Source organism: Heterocephalus glaber, unplaced genomic scaffold (genome assembly GCF_053883595.1).
Source record: "Heterocephalus glaber isolate CG9 unplaced genomic scaffold, H.glaber_assembly_v1.0 deba00001472, whole genome shotgun sequence".
NCBI classification, from domain to species: Eukaryota; Metazoa; Chordata; class Mammalia; order Rodentia; family Bathyergidae; genus Heterocephalus; species Heterocephalus glaber.
This window is the reverse complement of record NW_028258315.1, coordinates 22,937,860-22,949,987: the sequence shown is the minus strand read 5'-3', so window position 1 is coordinate 22,949,987 and position 12,128 is coordinate 22,937,860. Positions and strand designations below refer to the sequence as shown.

Sequence of the window (12,128 nt, the reverse complement as noted above, 5' to 3'; positions counted from 1 at the left end):
CAGGCTTTCAAAGTAGTTACAAATAATCTGGATTTTGGCAGCATCTGTTGTGATTTTGCCATTTTCATTTCTAATTGTATCAATTTGTGTCTTTTCTTTCCTTTTATTTGGTACGATTGGCTAGGGGATTATCTAATTTGTTTAGATTGTTCTTATTTTGCTAGGACATTGAGGTGCATCCTTACATTGTTTGTTTGAGCTTAATCTGTTTTTCTGATGTGGGCATTTATAGCTATAAACTTCCTTCTTAGGATTGCTTTCGTTGTTTTGCATAGGTTCTGGTATGTTGTACTGATACTACCATTTAGGAACTGTCTAATTTCTTCCTTGATTTCTTCTGAGACTCATTGATTATTCAAGAGGGTATTATTTTAATTTCCATGTTTTTGCATAATTTATGTGGTTTCTTCTGCCATTGATTTCTTGTTTCATTGCACTATGATCTGATATGCATGGGATAATTCTGATTCCTTTGTATTTACTTAAGCCTGCTTTATGAGCTAGTCTTGGAGAAAGTTCCTTGTAGTGCTGAGAAGAATGTGTATTCTGTTGTTATTTGGGTGGAACACTCTGTAGACATCTTTTAAGTCTATCTGTTCAAAGGTTTGGTTCAACCCTGATATTTCTTTGTTGATTATTTTGTCTAGTTGATCTGTTTGTGACAGTGGTGCACTGAGGTCATCCACTGTAATTGTGTTGATGTTTATCTGATCTTTTATGCCCAATAGTGGTTTTTTTTGAAGTTGTGTGTACTAGTATTTGGTACATATATATTTATAATTGTTATCTCTTCCTGTTGAATTATTCCCTTAACCAATATGTAATGACCTTCTTTGTCTCTCTGAGTAGTCTTGGCTTGAAGTCCACTTTGAAGACAGAATAGGTACTCCTGCTTGTTTTCAGGCTCCCATTGGATGGAATATTGTTTTCAATCCTTTCATTTTCAGTCTGTGAAAGTCTTTTTGGATTAAATATGTTTCTTGTATATTGTATATCCTTAGGTTTTGTTTTTTGATTGAAACTGCCAATCTGTGTCTTTTGATTGGCAAATTGAGACATTTCACACATTAAGAGTTATTACTGAAAAGTATTTATGCTTGGGATTGCATTATTTTCCTGTTGCTGGTTCCTTTTTTACCCCTTCTACTTAACTCCTCACCTTCCCTGGTTTATTCAGTCCATTAGACTTTTTGGCATTGTTGACTTCCTTGTCTCTTTTGAGGATATCCTTGAGAAGTTTTTGTTGTGCTGGTTTAGTGGTCATGAATTTCTTAAGGTGCTCTTTGTCATGGTAAGACTTTATTTCTTCATCAATTTTGAAAGATACTTTTGCAGGCAGTTGTTTCCTTTTAGGACCTGACACTCTTCAACACTCTCCTTGCCTTTAAGGTTTGTGTTGCGTCTACCTTAATCCGAAAGGGTTTACCTTTATGTTAGGTTGTTGTTTCTCTCTAACAGCTTTTAAGATTCTGTCCTTGCATTAGATTTCGGGCATTTTGACTAGGATGTGTCATAGAGTTCTTTTATGATCATGGCTCTTTCTATATACCTTACTTATCTGCATGTTAAATTCTTTCCCTCCATTTGGAAAGTTTTCTGCTCTTTGTTCTGTAAACAGGTTTTTATGACATTTTGTTCTGTCTTCTGGCTTTTCATTAATTTCAGTTAATCTTAGATTAGTCGTCTTTGTGCCGTCTGGTAGCTGTCAGATCTATTTTCCATGTCATCTTGTTGTTTTTAAGGTGCCTCTGAGTACAGTATATGGTCACTGGCATCAGCCCTGTCTTCTAGTTCTGACACTGTCCTCACATTGGTCACTTCTTCTGCCTGTACTTTGAATAGAACTTTTAATCTCTGGGGTTTCTGTTTGGTACTTCTTTCTTCATGAGTGGCAGTTCTTTGCTAAATTAGTCATTTGTGTTTTATGTCATTTTGTTTAGCTCAGCTAGCTTTTTATTAGTGTCTTCTGTAAGTTCACTGATTGTTTTATTATATCCATGATCAGTTTATTTATGTCATCTTTGAGCTCACTGAGCATATTATTGATCTGTTTTTTGTTTGTTTGTCTCCTCTCTTATCATTCTGTATAATTCAGCTGTTTGGCTTTTGATGTCCTTCCCATCAGTGCCCCATGAATCAGATTTGGAGAAGTTGTTGGAGGCATTTGCTGCATTGTCTTCTGGTCTCCATTATTTTTGTTTTTGTACTAAGGTTTGCAGGTCCATTATATTGGAAAGACTTTATTGCTGGTATGGAGAGCTCTTTATTTCATGTCTGCTTTTCAGTGCTGCACACTGGGTGTGACTAACCGTAGGTGTTTGCCTCTGTCCCAGAATCCATCCACCCCTGTTAGTTTGGGAGGGGAGGTTGCAGCGACATTGTGGTTCCAGAAATGAACCACGTATTGGTGATAACACAAACACAAACCAAACACTGGCAGACAGTGAAAATCAACTGATAATAACAACCATTCCACCCTTGCAGTAGCAACATTATCAGCAGCAATAATAGAGATCAAAGAGAAACTGGATAGTGATATACCATAAGAACCATAGGTGCTCACTTTGGCAACACATATATTAAAAAAGAACCAGTAGAGGCTACCACGGTACTACCTACCCTTAACCATGCACAAGAGATCTAAAATTATAATTTATACACAAAGACAAACCAAATATTGACATACAGTACTATCTACCAAATGTGACAGTTATACCACCAGTAACAATAGAGAATTCAAAACTTTCTCTTACTACTAAAATATCAAATACTAAATAAAATATCTGAAAATCAATAAAACCCAAAAGCTGTTTCTTTGACAGATCAACAAAATTGCTAAACCTTTAGCTAGATTGACCAAGAAAAAAAGAGAAGACTAAAACTTACTACAATCATGAATGAAAAGGAACATTGCAACCAACTTTATAGAAGTAAAAAGGATTATAAGAAGATACCATAATAATTGTGTATCAACATATTAGATAACTTAGATGAAATTGATAAATTCCTAGAAAGATATAAACTACAAAAGCTCACTTAAGGAGAAACAAAAAAGAAATCTTAAGTAGATTTATAGCATAGTGATTGAACTAGTAATTTAAAATTTCCCCAGTAACCCCAGGATCATATGACTTTACAGGTGAATTTTGCAAACCGTTTGAAGAATTCTCACGTAATTCACAAATTTTTTCCCCTCAGCCGTTAGGGAAATGTCCATCAGAACGCATGAGGTGCTACCTCATGCCTGAGAGGTGGCTGGAGTCCAAAAGACAGACCTTGGCAAGTGACCAAGACGGTGGACAAGTTGCAGCACTTACAATTGCTGTAGGGAGTATGAAATGGTACAGCCAATGTGGAAAGGTTGGCAGTTTCTCAGAATGCCAAACAAAGAGGTACCCTATGACTCACTAATTCTGCTCCTAGCTATATATATACCCAAGAGAAATGAAAAACTAATTATGTCCACACAAAAACCTGTATGTGGATATTTATAGCACCCATTCACAGTAGCCAACAAATGGAAACAACCTAAATGTCCAGCAACTGATGAATGGATTAAAAATGTGATAAATTCACATAATGGAATATTATTTGGCAACGAAAAGGAGTGAGTACTGATTGATACCACAACATGGATGAACTTGGAAAACACCCAAGTGAAAGAAGCCAGACACAGAGGATCACATGTTGCATGATTTCATTTATACATAAAGACAGACAAAACGAAAAAAAGCAGAGTCCTAGTTGCCAGAAACTGTAGGGGATGAGAAATGGAAAATAACCACAATGGGTATGGGGTATCTTTCTAGAGTGATATAAACGTTCTGGAATGAGACAGTGGTGATGGTTGTGCAAATTTGTGAATATATTAAAAGCTACTGAATTTTATACTTTAAAAAGAAGAATTTTGTGATATGTAAAATGATACTGCAATTAAAGAAGGCCAAAGGAGGACTGGGCACAGCTCAGTGGGGGCATGTCCTCTGCATGTAAAGACCCTAAGCTCCATCCCCAGCACCACAGGAATGAATGAGTGTATGAAGCAAAAGGGGACATGTCTGGAAGTTACCATTTCCTGGATGTTGTGTGTTTGCCCCCATGTGTTGCTCACTCGTCTTCTGTGAAGGTCTGTTTGTGTGTCGTCAGCTGCAGTGGGGACCAAAGAGAACAGAAACAGTTCCTCGGTCCCTTGGCCTAGCCTGGCCTCAGAGCCTTGTGACTTCTGGGTCAGAGGCCCAGGGGGACATGTCCTCTCTCGCTGTCTCCTCTGCAGCACGGCAGTTGTATTTTATGTCCAGAGCGGGCCACCATTCAAGGTGCTCCAGGCTGCCCAGGTGGCCCGGAGCCTGCACAGGCGTCTCTCCAAGGAGAAGGCCGACTTCCTGCTCTTCAAGGTCTTGAGGATTGACACCGCAGGTACGCCCCCTACAGAGTGTCTGGGAAGAGCAGGCCTTGCCAGTTTGGTGAGTTTTGCTGGCACAGAAAGAGGTGTGACCTGGAGGCAGTTTCACCCTAGCGTCCAGGGACTTGTTTCGCTTTTATTTCTCAAGGAGGTTTCTGCCACACACATTTGCCAGCTACTCTGGCCTGGGTAGGAAACTAATAGTCATGGGTCAAAAAGAAATTACTTTTAAGTTTTTGAGACACAGGTTTGCAGTGTCGCCCAGGCTGTCATCGTTCTTCTGGACCCAGGTGATCCTCCTGCCTCAGCCTCCAGAGTAGCTGGAACTATGGATGTGCATCAGAGCTTCTGAAAATTGAAGGTGGTTTATAAGTGCCTTTCAGTTTTAGCTCTTTTCTTAGCACCTTGCTCTCTACCCCTTCAGGACTAAATTCACTGCTCATGGCCTTGTCCCCTTCTCCTGAGTCACATGGATAAATATTACATCAAAGTGATCATTTCAGCTAGAGTTACAAAGGCTGCAGCAATGTTGGTCAGTAAGTTTTATGTGTTTCAAGTATATGTCAAGCTGCTATTGACTTTCTCAATTAAAATGTGGAGTAAAATCTTTAAATAACTTCGTGTTTTCTAGCTACAAAACAATATTTATTGTAGAAATTTGAATTATCGAGAAAGGCTTAAAGAAGAAAATAATCCTCCAGATTGTAAAGTCTAGAATTCCCACTATCCAAAGAGCTTTCGTGAATATCCTGATGTATTTCTTTCCAATTGCTCCATCTCTAGAAACATGTAATACAATCAGGATAGTTTGATAGATTTTTAACGTTTTTTTTAAGCTTCATATTACAATCATTTCTCAAACCCTTAATATCTTTTTAGTGAGACATTTTATGATTGGATGGTTCCTCCCTGGGTATGATCAGTAATTATGCAGCCAGCCTCCATGCATGGACTTAAAGATTGATTTAAAATAATATTATAATATAAATACATGTTTGTGCATTTTCCCAATTATTTTCACTATATGTCTTCTTAGAGCTTATTTTTTTTAGGCCAGAGGGTGCAGTAATTTTGCTGCATTTTAAGGCTTCTGCTCTCTGTTGTGCATTGGCTTTTCCTGCTCTTTGGTTCCTGGTGAGGTTCTTGGGGATCAGTGATTCCCAGAAGCCCTGCCCATACCACAAGTGATTCTTCCTTCAGCAGCCTTAAGGGCCTGCGCTATTGAAGGTACAAAAGAAGAGGAGCCCAGGGATCCTTTGCCTCTGCAGTGACCTCAGCCCACCACCTCTTTGCAGGTTGCCTTCTCACATGTTCTGGTCACGGCCACTGTGACCCCATCACCAAGCGCTGTGTGTGCTCCGCACTGTGGATGGAGAACCCTGTACAGCGGTACCTGTGGGACGCAGAGAGCAACTGTGGTAAGTGCCAACATGGACGGGGCTCTGTGTTCCTGGAGGTCAGAAATACCTGCCTGGCCTTGCAGCTGTAAACTTTCAGCTTGTTCTCACCTGAAGCCTGGTGAACCGGCCACTTGGTAGTGAGCTAAGATCCCCCCACAGTGCACCTTTGGGGTGTGTGTCTGGGCTTATGTGGAAGATGCCCCAGTAAGGAGATGCACTGTGGCAGAGCACATTTGCCCTATTGCCGGCATTTTAAGAAAGAGCTGCTTTGGACCACGGCTGCATTTCCAGATTGCAGCCCCCTTGGCTTAGGTTTCTGGTCATGTGTCTTCTGGGGTGGACCCACTGGAACCAAAGAAGAAAATCCAGCCCACTCTGCCAGCTGTCAACCCAAGCGGGCACCAGTGGCTGGAGCCCCAGCATCAGCTGCCAAACTAGGGCCTGCTGAAACTCGGGCCAAAATGACACATCCCTGCCAGTCTACTGCTAAGAGTACGTGGGGATCCAGGTGGGCATGTTTGGCAGAAGAAAAGATCAGAGCTGGCTGCCAAATGCTGCTCCTGCGAATACTGCATAGACATTTGGCTAAATGTGCAAATGGCCAGCTTTTGGATCACTGTTCCAATGACAGCAATAGAGTCAAGCCTGTGTCTTTACTCCATCAGCTTCTCTGCACCCAAATTGCTGTTGTAAGTCTTTTTACATCAGATTTCTGCAGGGACAAGGATGGCCTGAAGACCAGGGAGTTTCCAAATTGTCCTCTGGTTCTTTTTTTTTTTTTTTTTTTGGTACCGGGAATCGAACTTGGGTCCCTCCGCTTGCTAGGCAGGTGGCGGAACCACTGAGCTAAACCCCCAGCTCTGCCCTCTGGCTCTTAATAGTGTCTTCATGCCACTGGTAGCCACACAGGTACTTGAGTGGCTTCGTTAAGACAAAGCCAGAACTTTTGGGGCAGGGCTGTGATTCTTGGGATTCTGGAAGGAAGGTTTTGATGTGGCCCACGTGTATGAATAAGAGGCATTACTGCTTCAATGATTAATACCCATTGTTTTAGATTATTCTGTTCTTGAGAATAGTATGTGCTCTGTGAGGTCCCTGATCTGAAAGAATGGCCAACAGCAAGGCAGTGGGGTTGCTCTTCATGTATTTGTGTCTCACCCTTCTGTTCTCTGCAGCCATTCCCCAGGTGGTGTCAACACTGAGGGCCCTGCTTGGGCGGACTCAGAAGCATTTCCTGTGAATCATAACAAGGGGGTTTTGCAAGTAGCATATAACCGTGTCCACTGTGGTCTTCTGGTTTGCAGAATGGAGCATCCTCTATGTGGCCATGCTGGCTTCCGCTCTTACAGTGCTCATGGGAGGCATAACCTGGCTCTGCATCTGCTGCTGCAAGAGGTACTGGCCTGCATATTTGTTCCTGGGAAATAGAGGCACCCCACTAGGTGCAGCTCAGATACTGTTTGCTGGGATTTGCTAAACTGCTAAACTGTTGGACAGACACTTTCTGCCACCAGGCAGATCCTGGGGGCTGCTCTCTCCTCCAGGGCTCGCATCCTGGGAGGCCCAGCAGCTCTGTGTCCTCTCAGTGTGACACAGGTTCCCTGAGCCCCACTTCAGGGCCCCGCAGGTCTCAGCAGGGAAAGGAGTTCTAGAACTATGCTGGTATACCTGGTAGACTTTGATTTTTTTTAACTATATGAACCAACAATCTGATCTAGCCGAATCTCTTCTAATATATTCAAAACTTGAAGTGAGGCGATAATAGCACCACAGAGAACTTTTATCTTAGGTTTTTCCTTCTTGTTTCTTTGGAGCTGACCTCTGAGAAGCCCCTGAGCTCCTTCATGGTCCAAATCTTCCAGAACCTCTTACTCTACCCTCTGTGAGGAGATTTGTAGGCAAAGTAATTACTTGAGGCCTCAGAAGAGAACATTGCATCCATTTTTCTATATGACACACTGTAAGTCCTCTCTAATAATGTGATCAAAATAATAGGTATATTAAAATTGGTAGCTATTTTTTAGAAATCACTTATGAATTATTTTGGTTTTATTTGTGATCAATGGTGACTGGTGAAGAGAGCCAGGCACTGAAAAAGAGGCTCAAACCCCATTAAGTTTCTCCAGAACCTGCAGGGTGGTGTCTGTCGCCAACTGGGTGTGACTTTAACATTCTGCAGCTCTGTGACAGGTATATCAAGCAGATGGTGATGCTAGCAGTGATGGCTGTGGATATAAAGAATTTTTCATTGTGATTCATGGATGAATCCTCCCTGCAGCCATCTGGAAAGGGAACAGTTGTTACTCCCACTTACAAGAAAGAACATAGAGACACAGAAATCTGAATAATTTTCTAACATCACCAGCTCATAAGTGCTAAACTGGAGGTGACAGGCCCATGGTCTGAATCCCCACCTGACCAGAAAATTGAAATTCCTGTTTACTCTCTGTGTACCTTAGCATGCATGGTTTTGATGTGTATTTTCAAACAATCCTCTGCAGCACAGAATGAGGCACATAGACTCATCCCGGTTTTCACGTGCTATGAAAAAAATAAAAACAACCAGGTTTTGCTGAATAATCCTGGAACTCACTGTATTATAATTTCTGCTGTCTCTCCATCCCCACTGTCTCTAGTTTCATTCCTGCATCTTTGGACATTCCAGGGCACTGTTGACTCGGGGAAACTGGCCCACCCAGGTCTTCCTGAGTACGGAGTGTCTTGGGGAGAGATGCTCCCTGGACAACTCACAGGCCTTGAGGGTTGCTGTGAGGGGCTCAGGTGTAGGCGAGACCTGTCGTTAGGGGGCGCTAGTGGCGTGGCTGCTCACACCCAATGCATTTCTACAAGATGTTTCTGCAAAATGTACGTAAGCAGCACTGAACTCTAACCTGGCCTTGCACATACCTCATCCATAAGATGTTGTGATGCCAAGTGTTAGATCCTAAAGGCAAAACATTTCCCATAGTGTCTTCCATGTATTTGAAATCCTGGATCTTGGTTACCATTCTGAGAACATGAGCTGAGCTTTTCATTGTTCCTTTCAGAAGAAAAAGGACTAAAATAAGGAAAAAAACCAAGTACACCATCCTGGATAACATGGATGAGCAGGAAAGAATGGAACTGAGACCCAAATACGGTAAGATGGTCTCCAGGTTATCGAATCCATGTATTTGGCTGAGCATTAACTTGGGTTTAACAAAGAATAATAAGCTGTAATCAGCACTTCCATGAGGAAGGTAGAGCCTGGGAGTCTGTGGAAAAAGCCACAGCCATTGATCCTGAACATGTGCTCGGAGGTAGGGGCAGCTGCTGTACCAGAAATGTAATGATATTTGGCAAAGCACTCTGAGGCCTTTGGGATGAGGAATGGGAAGTGCCTGTTATTCCCTGGTCCCTGCTGAGTGGCCATGGGGCGAACAGTGTTTTCCCACAGCGTCCCCAGTGCTTGGCCCTGTGCTTCGTGCTTGGAAGGAGCTGGGACAATCCTACACCCCCACCCCCACCCCAGCTCATCTCTGAATGCCATTCCCATTAGTCTATCAGACCAGATAGGCAGCCAAAGGACATTTGGACTTTAAAAGCAGACATTTTTCAGCAGCTGCATTCGCTAACACTTGTGCAGAAGATCGACTCCACAAAGCACATGGGTCCTCACATTTAGGACCATGCCTTGCCCACCTCAGTTGACTTTTGGATTCTCATTTTTTAATGCTGCATCAGTAAGGTGCTTTCTCTGGCCCTCTGAGGCTGTGTGACACTGATCTCATGGGTCTTCTGTAATTCAGGGTTTCTGAGGGACATAATAACTTGTGAGTTGTGAGATGCCAAAAGTTGTCCAGCAGCAGTGTTGACATCCTGCCCCGTGCATGGCCACAGGGCAGCCTTGGAGATGGAGGGTGTGAGACCTCAGCCTGAGGGAGGCTCTCAGTCCTGGGGTGTGGCAAGTACTGCCGAAACTGAGGGCCAGTTGTGCTTGGAAAGTGGAGTTAGGAGGTGCTAGCAGCAGAGGCGATGCAGGAAACACAAACAGTAGTATTGTGTGTTTATTGAGTGATCATCATTTATATCACATAATTTAATGCCAGAGTATTGCAAAGCCACTTTATACCTAAAAGCTCAAGGTGCTTTGGGTTGTTTTATCTTACCCACCTTCCACCTAGAGTGCGCCTGCCCCTTTTCTCTCCTCCTCCCTCAGGTTTGTAACCTTGGTCACCATTGCCCCATCCTGCCCGTCCCAGCTGCCCTGTCTTGCCTCTTGCACACTTTTCTTTATCATTGTCTTCATCTACCACACTGGCTCAGTTCCTTCCTCTTTTGTTTTTTTGAGACAGGGTCTCACTGTGTAGTTCAGGCTGGGCTTGAGCTCATTGTGTAGTTCAGGCTGACCTCAAACTCACAGCGATCCTCCTGCCTCAGCCTCCAAAGTGCTGGGATTATAGGGCAGTGCCACTATGCCAGGTTGGTTCAGCTCCTTCTAATCTGACCTCTAAACTAGCAGTAATAACGAGAAACTAGAGACATTTATAGCTAAATGGATGCACATTGAGGCCATACTCTTAAGTGAAATAAATAGGACACACGTGTAAATACCGAATAGTTTCTCTGGTGTGAGAAACTGAAAGTGTAAATAAGGATTAAAATGAATAATTCATAATTTGAAATAGGAAAATGTCCAAAGGTGTAGGGGTGGTGGGAGGGGAAGGGGAAAGAGAAGAAGGGAAAGGAAAAATTATGAAAAAAGAAAAAAAAATGTAAACGAAATCTATGTAAATAGGGAAGGGTGGAGGGGGGTGAAGGGCGCACAGGCAATGGGGAAAAAATAAGAACCAAGATACGTCATGTACAAGTACAAGCACCCAATGATAAATGTAAACGTATTATATACATAAAATGTACCAATGAAAGAAAAATTTAAAAAAAACTAGCAGTAATAACAATTTTAAACAAGTATTCTGTGCTTAAGGCATTCTGGGTATTTTCAACACACTTTACCCATTTAATTCTAACCCTACTAAGTTAAGTACTATGAAGTATGAACTGTGATTCTCCCCCATTTTACAGGAGAGGAAACTGAGGCACAGGAAAGTCTGGCAGTGTACCTGGGTAACAGCTGAGTGCCCAGGGTGGGTGCAGCTGGCCTCTCACCCTCTGCCCCACCCTTAGTCCCTCTGCTGTGTGAGCAGTTGCCACACACTGGTTGGCTCACAGCATGATGCTCAGGCCTCACAGGTCTGGAGCCTGGGAGGGGGCAGGGCCACTCTATGGGGCCTTTTGTGAGGATGTCAGTCCTGTGTGTCACCTCCCAGAGGCCCCACCTCTCTGTACCATCACCTTTGGATGACAGAGCTTTCAAACCGCAACAGCCTGTGTCTGCAGTTGGTTCCCTACGGCCCTCTTTCCCTGCACACTGTGGTTCTACTCATATGTTAAAACATTTTCAACACACCATCCCTCTCTTTGCTTATGGAATAAATCCAAACTTAATAGCTTGCCTGTGTTCCTGTGCTCCAGAATCTGGATAGCCTAAGGTCTCACTGCATGGCCTAAGCTGATCTTAGGCTCTTAGGTTCAAGCACTCCTCCTGCCTCAGCCTCCTGAGTAGCTGGGACCAAGGCGTCTGCCACCACACCCAGCTCATTTGTCAGACTGGCTTTCTCTACATATTTCTGGATGTTTCTGAATACTCCATGCACCCTCCCTGTGTTGGTGTCCAAGTCCTCCTCTTTTTTTTCTTTGGTACTGGGGATCAAACTCGGGACCTTGCGGTTGCAAGACAAGCACTGGAACGACTGAGCTAAATCCCCGGCCCCTTCCTCTTTCTTCAAATCCCATCCTATTTTGGAAGCAATGGCAGCGACCAGCATGTGCTTGTCTTGTCTTGTTTCATGTCAGACTTTTTATTTTTTACCTTTTGTGAGCCCCACCTTGGGGTGTGTGTTAAACCCCTAGCTAGACGAGACATTTTTTAAGAGGAGGGAGCATAGCTTCTTCCTGTTCTCTTATTTTGATCCTCAGAAATAAAATCTACTCAGAACACTTGATTGAACCCACTAGCAAACTCCTGACAGCTTTCCTTTCTCCATTGCTTACTGTACCCTTAACACTGGGCCAATGCGCTGAGCGCTATCTCATTTAATCCCCACTGTAAACCTCTGAATACTACACATCCCTTCCCTTTCTTTTGTTATATCACAGTTTAATAAAATGAGAAAGGAAAGCCCAGAGAGGAGGTTAAGTGCCTTCCCCATGGTCTCACAGCTGGCAAGTGTCAAAGCTGGGCCACAAGCCCCAGTTACTGCATCCTAGGAACCCACACCACCTGC

The 12,128-nt window shown here is 43.1% G+C and overlaps 1 protein-coding gene across 8 annotated transcripts in view; it reads left to right on the top strand.

Moving 5' to 3' along the window:
* Window positions 1–12,128, top strand: part of Kiaa0319 (KIAA0319 ortholog) — a 95,591-nt gene that overhangs the window by 72,642 nt on the left and 10,821 nt on the right. For 7 of the 8 annotated variants that reach the window (XR_015439111.1, XR_015439110.1, XM_087181226.1 and 4 more), the window contains 4 exons: window positions 4,274–4,416; window positions 5,698–5,820; window positions 7,107–7,197; window positions 8,850–8,941. Coding sequence is in view for 5 of the 8 variants with exons in the window: in XM_087181226.1 (XP_087037352.1) it covers window positions 4,274–4,416; window positions 5,698–5,820; window positions 7,107–7,197; window positions 8,850–8,941 (449 nt within the window). In the remaining 3 variants the exon portion in view is untranslated. Of the gene's footprint in view, window positions 1–4,273; window positions 4,417–4,826; window positions 4,935–5,697; window positions 5,821–7,106; window positions 7,198–8,849; window positions 8,942–12,128 lie in introns of those variants that run through there. The other variant, XR_002395967.2, reaches the window with a different exon arrangement.